The sequence below is a fragment of the Gossypium hirsutum genome, chromosome D09 (assembly GCF_007990345.1).
Source record: "Gossypium hirsutum isolate 1008001.06 chromosome D09, Gossypium_hirsutum_v2.1, whole genome shotgun sequence".
NCBI lineage: Eukaryota > Viridiplantae > Streptophyta > Magnoliopsida > Malvales > Malvaceae > Gossypium > Gossypium hirsutum.
Genome location: NC_053445.1, coordinates 29,153,552 through 29,162,967, shown reverse-complemented (window position 1 = coordinate 29,162,967; position 9,416 = coordinate 29,153,552). Strand labels below are relative to the sequence as shown.

Here is a 9,416-nt window from a genome sequence, read left to right as displayed (position 1 = left end):
TAGGGATTATGTTTGCTAATAGTCAGCTTAGAGAGAATGGGGCATTGGCTACACCAAGTAAGTTCATGAATCCTCCTACGAAATCAAGGGAGTTAAATTTTGTGCCTAGAATATCATTTTATTCAGATTTAAGTAGTCTTCTATGAATTTTATGTAACGTTTATATTACAACCTAACATGTATACTTAAGGACACCTTTTTAATTCGTATCTTTAGTTGTAGTATTCTCACTTCCATCAATAGTACGTCTAGAGGCAATCACAATCTCCGCTCGTAATTGTCTTCACACCGTAATAGAACAATTTCGATTAAGCGAACATAATAAAGACTAAAATAAAAACTAAAGAAAACTAAAAAATTAAACATATGGAATATTGTTTGATGGCTCCCTAGGGCGAATCCCTAGGTCAACTCCCCTTCAATGATGTTGTAATCAGGTTTATATAGGCTACAATTGAGGGTTTTAAGTACCTAAGACATTTTTCAATTAATTAAGGTTTAACGGGAAAAATACGCCCCTGAAAATTGAAAAAAAAGGGATGTGTGTATCTAGAATTACGTCGCGGCGTCAAGGTCCCTACGTCACGATGTTGGCCCTTTTTCAATCCTGGATGCTTTAGTGTTCAGTGTAGCGACACGGCATGCTAGTGTTGTGACACTGGCGCCGTCTTTTGTGTTCTTTCACCTAAAATGACACTTTACACACTCAAATAGCCTATTAGTCATTCATGAGGCCCGAGTTGGCCCAACGAGTCATAAAAACACTAAAAACTGTGTAAAAGCGCTTATTTTGCAACAAAATAAATCTAAGCTAATAAAACAAAATGTCACACCCTAAATTGTGGGTTAAATTTCAGATTTAAATTTATGGTATGTTGACATATTATTTCTATTATGTTTGAGCATGCATTTGCGCATCTGTCTGGTTATGTCCCGTTAAGAGCTTCTAAAAAACCCTAATTCTCTTCGAATCTTTCATTTGTACCGCATGTTTTTATGTTGTAAACCCTAAATTTTCTCTCTTCTTTTTTACTTCTGTCGTAAAATTCTATGCTCTAGACCTTAGTTATGTCACCTGCTCCTTCTGTGCTCCTCAAACCCTAGGTATTTAATCATCTTGTCCCTTTGGTCGGCCCTCTCTTTTCACTTTCCATGTTTTTGTTACCGCCCCGAAGCCCTAGCTCTATTTTTTCTTCCTCTTTGCCACATCTCTCTTCCACTCTTGTCTCTTTGTTTTCTTCTATGTTGCGCCGCACATCTCTTGTGTTTATATTTCTTTTCCTTTTTCTTTCTTTTTTTCCTCTCTTTTTTTCTTGGCCACCGCACCTTGCACCCTTTTTGTGCCGCCGTTCTTCTATTTTGTAGTCATTGTTTTGTCGTTGGTGCTTATAACCAATCGGATCTCTTGTCGTTTGAAAAATAAGTCATTGTTAGGTTATTTATATATTCTATTGATAACTTAATTATTGAACTTACCCACGGTATAAATAGATAAAATTGTGCAAGACAAACCAATATTCATAGCATATATCCTATTTAATGGGAGTTACAAGGACTTGAGGAGTGGGATGCTATTGATCATATTTTCTATTCATTAAGAACTGTTCAAGTGTATTTGTTAGACACCATTGAATGTTGATTATTCACCTATTGTTCTTAATTTTAGAGTTAGGAGATTTTTAGTAGGAAAATCTCATGGGGGGAGATTTTAAACTATTTGTACTCGGGATAAGCCTGCAATTATCTTAGGATTAGGATAGGTTAGGTTTAAATCATTACTTGTACTCTATGAATTTAGTAGTATAAACCATCTTTGGGTAAGATTTTGAAGACTTAGGTTAAGTCTGAAGTGCATAAATAATTCTTAGTATTTATTCTCTCATTTTAATTTTTAGTGTCAAACTCTATGGTAAGTCATGTGCCCACGTTATATGCTACACCCATGTTGCCATAACTAATTACCTGGCTCAGAATTTTTCAATCACAAACATAACCCCAATCATCATTCATTGAAACCTGATTTACAGCACTAGCTAGCTGTACAAACACCTATTCATTCAATCTATACGGATACTCTTCTGAATCAACCCCTGAATCAAAAATAATACTTTAATTATTATTTTATATTTTTTGAGTCACAAGAAAGGAAAAATTCAAAAAAGTAGATGACAAGATTATGTACTCTTGAACTAGATGTGAGAATAATAAATTTAAATGGTTATAATGGTATGATGCTTGAAGCAATCTAATTCAGATCCCATATGAATAGAAGAACAGACCACCCCTTATAAGCTAGAAACAATGTGAAAATGTTTGCCTTTCTCATTTATTTTCCATAATAAAATACCGAAAGCTCAACCCAATAACAAAAGTAGTCACGATCGATCCTGTAGTGAGCCCAATAGCTAGCGTAGTGTCCAGCAGTAAATTTTACAAGAAAAAAGAATGAAACACAACTAGGAACTTCATTGTAGTTGGATCAAACAACCTTGACATCGGGCCTGTCATCCTCGATCATGAAAGAACGCCAGAACCAGTGCTGCTTCCAGACTTTGTCAACCATAGCATCAACAGGGACACCTTTGGTCTCAGGCAACAAGAACCATGTGAAGGCTCCCATTATGATAACCCAGGCAGCAAAGAAGAAAAAGATTCCAGCTTGCATCTGGCATAGCATTGAGAGGAAAGCTTGACCAATGATGAAAGTGAAGAGCATGTTGGTGCTGACTGCAAAGGCAAAACCAGCTGATCTGGTCTCCAGAGGGAAAATCTCACTAGGAATTAACCAACCAAGAGGCCCCCATGACCAGGCAAAGCCCATGACAAAGGTGCACACCAAGATCACCACAAAGATTGCCTCTCCTTTGGAAAGATTGTCACCTGTGGTTTTCAATTCTTTGAAAAGGATTATGCCAATAATAACCTGCATGTTATTTATGCAACACATTAAATACCAACATTAATTAATTTATAATAAGTGAATAAAAATATAAGATGGAGACTTGACCTGAGAAATGAACATTTGGACACAAGCTTCAAGTAGCAGAATTCTCCTGCCAGCCCTATCTACTACATATATTGAAACTACAGTACTAAACACATTGACAAGGCCAGTAATAACAGATGAAAGCAATGCAGCATCATTCCCAAATCCCACCGTCTGGAACAGAACAGGAGCGTAGAACATTATAGCGTTGATTCCAGTAAATTGCTGGAAAATTTGCAAACAGATGGAAATTACTAGTTGGGGTCGGCTAACTGGCTTCATTAGTTTGCGGAAAGGGTCCTTTACTTGCTTTGCCATCTCACATGCATGTATAATTGAATCAAACTCGTCATCAACATTTTCGACACCACGAATCTTCCTCAGAACCTTCCTTCCTTCCTCAACTTTGTGACGTTCAATAAGGCTAGTTGGAGTCTCACAAATGAGTATAGATCCCAAACAAAGCATCAAAGCAGGGACACCAGCAATGCCAAGAGAAATTCTCCATCCATGAGGATGGACATTTGTTGTAAAGTAGTTTATCAGATTGGATACCAAAATTCCAATTGTAATGAAGAGCTGGAAACTTATGTTGAGTGCTCCGCGAAGATTAGGTGGAGCTATCTCCGATAAGAAGAGTGGTACCGCCTTTAATAATAATTAGTGATTAATATAAATTAAATTGAAAAGGATACATGTAATTAAGTAATGGCCATTCACCATTGGTAGAAGTAAAGTGATGCATGCAGAAGAGTCTGTCACTAAAGCTAATTATATAACTTACTTGATTGGCAAACCCAACACCAAAGCCGAGAAAAATTCTCCCAAAAATTATCATTTCGATGTTGATACCTCCAGCAGTCAAAATCACGCCTATTATGAAAAATATTGAAGCAATCTGCATGGTGAGTTTCCTACCATATTTTGAGCACACCTTTGAAGCTACAAAACTAGCTATTAAAGCAGCAAGGTACAAGCAAGACGTGAACAACTGGAGGAATTGGTTATCGTATTTGCAGTAATTGTTTTCAAGTGCATGATGTTTCTTTTCAAACACAGCTGGAAAGAATTTTTTTAAGAAATCATCCATGGATGTTACTCCACCTGTTAATCCAAATCAAACCCTTGTCTTAGCACATGTTTTTAATTTGAATCTAATAATACAAATATTCTGAAGAATAAAGAAAACCTGAAATGCCAATATCATATCCAAACATCAAGCCTCCAAAGGCAGCTATGATCACACAAACTATGACATACACTGTTATCCTGCCTTCAAATTCTTGATTCTCACCAGAGCCGCTTACTACGACTGCCGGCATTTTCCACTAAAGATGCAATGAAGATATAGAAGTAAATACAAATATAGATCGGAAAACTAGCTCTCTTTTCCTTTTCTTTATTTGTGAATAAGTAATAAAGACCAACACTATTATTATTATTTAGTTGTCATAAATTAAAACGTCAGTGTCTTAGACCTTATTTTATAGCAAGGTTTATATACAACTGTTGCGATTAAAACTGAAATCTAACATTGACATTTTCTTCGAACTAAAACCACGATAAGTTGTCCCTAACAGCTTTTTCTAAATTTAACCTTCAGCTGACTTTATTCAGATTTGGAATGTCTGCTAAAACCCCACCCCAAACTGATATTCCTGATCCATTATTTTCGACATTGACAAAGGATTACTTACACTAAACAGTTACTAATCCACCTCAATAAGCACAATTCCACATCTTTTCCTAATTATACGTGGATTTGGTCACATTTAGAGTTCATACTCGTACTAATTTCAGAATATTTAGAGTTCATATCATCATCATGCATCAAGAGAAGCACCAGTTCAACAAAAGAAACAAATCTTACATATAATTGAGAGCGATCATTGTATTGTTGCTTTTTCCAATTCCTGCACCATACAACTGACCACAAATCTTGTGTTTGTAGCCGACATCCACACAAGTTTATACTCTCTTTCAAAGTCATTTACCGGCCCCATCCATCTTTTTCCACAACTCCCTACACTCCTCTAACTCCAAATGAAACAACTTCCTTCTAAATTCAATCTTTCACAACAATATACACTCTCATGTCCATCCAATTAACTATCATAAAGTCTTGAAAAAAACTACCTAAAGACAATTTTTAAGGTCCCTCACTCATCTTGATGGGCTGTACGAACGAGAGATGCTCACAAAACATTTTCAATGTAAAAACCAGTACTTTATTTATGAATTAAGTAATAAAATATTTTTATAAAATCATAGAAAATAGATAGATTTGCATTTAATAGGCAAGAATCATGTTATTAGCATTTAGAATCCAATTACAGGTGATTGGAGGTGTCTGAGGCCTAAAACGAGACTTGGAAGGCTTAAAACTAGCAAAACAGTGCAGGGATCCTCCCTTAACATTGTTATATTGGTACAACTACCTAATTGTGCCGATACAAGTGTTCGGAACTATTCACTTAAGCATCTTGTAACACTTGTGCCAATACATCTGAGCCCATCTACTGAAGCATAAATTTTACCTGATTTGGTTGTTGGAAAAGTATAATGTAAAGCATAAAGTTGCTACAACTTATTCTCCTCAGACGAATGTTCAGCTGAGTATGCGAATAAAGAAATAAAGAGCATACTTGAGAAAGTAGTGCACCCAACTAGAAGAGATTGGTCCCGAAGACTTGTTGCATTATGGGCTTACCGAACGACATTTAAGGCTCCTTTAAGGATATCTCCTTACAAGTTAGTCTATGATAAAGCATGTCATTTTCCATTGGAACTTGAACTCATAGCCTATTGAGCTCTTAAACAAGTCAATTTAAACCTAAACTCCATTGGAGACAAACGGATATTACAACTCAATGAGTTGGAAAATATGACATTATTCTCTTATGAGAATGCCAAAATTTTTAAAGCAAAATAAAAAAGATGGCATGATAAGGACATCCGTCCCCGTATTCAAAGCAGGACAACAAGTCATTCTCTTCAATTCGAGATTGAAGTTTTTTCCAAGTAAACTTAAATCCTGATGGTCAGAACCCTTTTCGATTAATCAAGTTTTTCCATAAGGAGTTGTTGAACTCCAAAACAATAAAGGAGGAACGTTTAAAGTTAATGGTCAACGACTGAAACATTACTGGACTGGTAAAATCGAGCAAGAAAACATTTCACTCATTTTAACCAATCCATGAAATTTTTTCTATCGGAAAACTATTACTTTTCTAAATAAATAAATTTTATCTTTCTCTTTATGTTTAAGTTTATTTTTCTTTTATTTTTTATCTTTTTGTTTTTATTTTGATTTTAATTACATTTTCTTTCTTAGATAAGTTTTGTAAATAAATAAATGGGTAAAAAGAAAAAATAATGTAAATAGAAGTACTAATTAAAATTAAGTTAATCTTTTAACTTAAGTGAAATTAGGGTTATTTTTATTTATTATTTTTCCTTCCCTATTTATCTTTTATACTTTTATTTTTTTTAGCCGCCACCCACCTCATCGTCGTTGTCATCACCACCGCTGCCAGCACCAGCTTGGTGCGGTCGAAACAACATCAACCGACCCCCTAGCCCTGTAGACCCGTGCGCTCATGCACCCTCCAACAGCAGACCATCGGCCATTTGTGGCAGTCCTCACGCACCTTCGGCCTCTATCGATCAGGCCACCATCAGACACTTGCGGTAGTCATTAGCCACCATCGAGCCCTATCGATCACCATCGCCAGCAATCAGATGCCATCGACAATAATCGAGCCTTGTCGAACCGTGAGTGCCATTAGACGATGGTAGCAGCAAAATTTTTCGGTAGTTTCTTAGCGATTGTTGTTGACCCCTCAACAATCAACAAACCCTATTTACCGCCCCTAACCCATCTTAAGGTAATTGTGTGATTTAATTTTTTCTACTAAGTGGGTTTTTTCTTGATTATTTTTGAAGATGAGTAAAAAAAAGGAAGAAATCAGAGATTCAAGAGGAAGAGTTTCAACCTTGGTTTCGAACCCCAAGAATAAGGGCCAAATACATCAGAATATTTAAGAAGAAACCCCTATTTCTAGAAAAGGGTTTTCAACTGGATAGTGAGTATGACGTACCAACACTCATCCAGGAAATTATTGAGAAACGAGGGTGGAAATTTCTAGGTGGTAGCCGGTCTTCTCCTAATGACAGACACAAGACAATGATAGGTCAATAAATAAATGAGAGGGTCTTCTCCTGATTTAATTTTGGAAAATAAATTTCTAGCTGTAATTATTTTTCAAGTATTTTTTTATTTTAATCTGATAGATGTTTTCAACAATGAGGATGTTGTTCCGCTTAAGTTTCAGGGGGACCGTGCCTTAAATATTTTCATTTGCCTCAATTTTTTTAGAAGATGAATTTGTGCAGGGGGCAGAGAACTGGAAAAGACATTCAACATCAATCTTTTTTTTATTTCAAGTAGTTTTTTATGTTAAATAAATTATGAGATGAATGTTGATTTTATTAGAGTGTAGATTCACCATAATTGTTCTATATTCCCTGTAAATTAAACATGCATGAGGACTTAGTCTCTAGAATTTGTTTGGTATTTTTCTTGAGGTGAAATCTTAGATAACAAAGCAGGTCTAAAAATGACTTAGGCACATTTTCTTTGGACCGATTGAGCTTTCAAGCCTACCTTATTAATTAAATTCTTTGCAAATCAATCTTGAGTTGTACGACCTATATTTTTTTGGAAATAACCCATGATATGTAGCTTATCTCAAACAATTGTTTATGTGACCTCTTTAACCTTGAAATCTTAGTGTAACAACCTATTCTTTAGTAGTGTCAGAAATAGTAGTTTCGGGCCACAAATCCAACGAGTAAGTTCGTAAATATTACTATTTAATATTTACGAGTCAATTATGGTATTAAAATAAATTTTGAACTGACAATTTATGTTATTCGAAGGAACAATTAGGTTAAGTGGTAATACCCTAAAGTTAAGTGGTTTTAGGAAATGAGGTATCGGGACCTCATTTCTATAAACTGAGCCGTAAATATTTTTATAAATATTTATGGAGTGTTATTAAGGTTGTATTAAAGTTTCGTTAAGAAATTTTAATGTTTAGATAGTTAATTAATTGAAAAGGGTTAAATTGTAAAAAATGCAAATGTTGAATTCTATTAATTAAATGTGTCTAATAGGTATGAAAAGGTGAATTGTCGGACTTAGTTGGCAATTATACCAATTGAATTTTAGGTGGACAGTTTTGGGTAATTAAATGCTCGAAATTTGGTTGATTTTTAAATGGACAAATTTGTAATTTCATAATTAAACTTTAATTGAATAAAACCAAAAGCTTTTATCATCTTCTCAAAGTCTTCATCACCGAATGGTTAAGGGGGAAGAAGCCATTTTTAAGCTTTGAGGTTCGAGAAGTTCAAATGGTAGCATGGTATGTCATTTTGGTCTCATTTCTAATAATTTTTATGTTATTGAGATCGTTGCAACTAGGTCCAACTAGCCCATGCCTTCGTTTTTGAAACTGTTAAAGATTTTGAATTCTACCATTGATGAATCTTTGTGATTGTTAAATGATGAGTTTGAAGTATTAGTTGTTATTTATAAGAATTTTGTTAAGTGATTTTTGATGAATTTATCGATTACGCATTAAATTGTTGAAATAGTAAAAATAGAATGACTTGGTGTGAAATTGTTACAAATGTAGGCTGTAATGGATGCTATTAACATTCGGCTGGTATGAAATATCAATAAAACTTGTTTATTTGCATGATTAAGACATATGGACTAAATTGAATAAAAATGAAAATTTGATGGTAATTTTGTAAAAGTGTCCAAAATAACTAAATTGCATAAAGTAAATTTTTTTACTATCTAAATTAATGAGTTGAATGAAATTATTAATTTAGATAAAGAACGAGTGGAAAATCGAAGAGAAGGGAAAATTACCAATTAGCCCTTATACTTTGACATTTTTGCAATTTAGCTAGGTAAGTTTGTATGAACTGTAAGTATTATAATGTTGATTAAATTAAATGTTTTCTATGTTGTTTTCACTATAAATGAATCAATATAAATGTGAATGTATTCATATTATGATGAATTGACGAATATTAAGCCTTGTTTGAACCTTAGGAATTCGTAAGATACAAATGACATGTCATTAGGGTTACCATTTTTCGGGTGTTGGTTTTGAATGTCCTACCAATGATTGAGGCCCAACATCCTATAGCTACATTTCGACTGTCAGCTTGTGTGAGCAACATCCTATAGCTACATTTCGACTGTCAGCTTGTGTGAGCAGACTTAGGTTACCATGTTTTGAGTGTTGGTTCTGAATGTCCTACCAATGGCTGAGTTCTAGCATTTGTTATGAATACTCGTCAGCTTGTGTGAGTAGCATCGTGTAGCTTACATTCTGACCGTCAACTTGTG

General features: G+C 34.7%; 1 protein-coding gene across 4 annotated transcripts; it reads right to left on the bottom strand.

The window, feature by feature from the left end:
- Positions 1-2,304: 2,304 nt before the first annotated feature.
- Positions 2,305-7,417, bottom strand: LOC107891932 (sugar transport protein 8). Of its 4 annotated transcripts, none has more exons than XM_041101851.1 (5): positions 6,491-7,417; positions 4,176-4,314; positions 3,771-4,090; positions 3,008-3,634; positions 2,305-2,923 (listed from the first exon to the last, which is right to left on the bottom strand). In XM_041101851.1, the coding sequence occupies exons 1-5, from the start codon at positions 6,548-6,550 to the stop codon at positions 2,480-2,482; spliced, it is 1,590 nt and encodes a 529-aa protein (XP_040957785.1). In that variant the 5' UTR covers positions 6,551-7,417; the 3' UTR covers positions 2,305-2,479. The 4 variants fall into 4 exon arrangements, with proteins under 4 accessions (XP_040957785.1, XP_040957784.1, XP_040957786.1 ...); XM_041101850.1 differs by having other exon boundaries at positions 4,857-6,757; XM_041101852.1 differs by lacking the exon at positions 4,176-4,314 and having other exon boundaries at positions 6,982-7,414.
- Between the last annotated feature and the right edge of the window lie 1,999 nt (positions 7,418-9,416).

Coding starts and splice junctions, on each gene's coding strand:
- LOC107891932 (XM_041101850.1), bottom strand. CDS start 4,976: ATGACTTTGAAAGAGAGTATAAACTTGTGTGGATGTCGGCTACAAACA. Junction 4,315..4,856: donor ATGATCGCTCTCAATTATAT/GTAAGATTTGTT, acceptor TTGCATCTTTAG/TGGAAAATGCCGGCAGTCGT. Junction 3,635..3,770: donor GTGTTGGGTTTGCCAATCAA/GTAAGTTATATA, acceptor TTATTATTAAAG/GCGGTACCACTCTTCTTATC.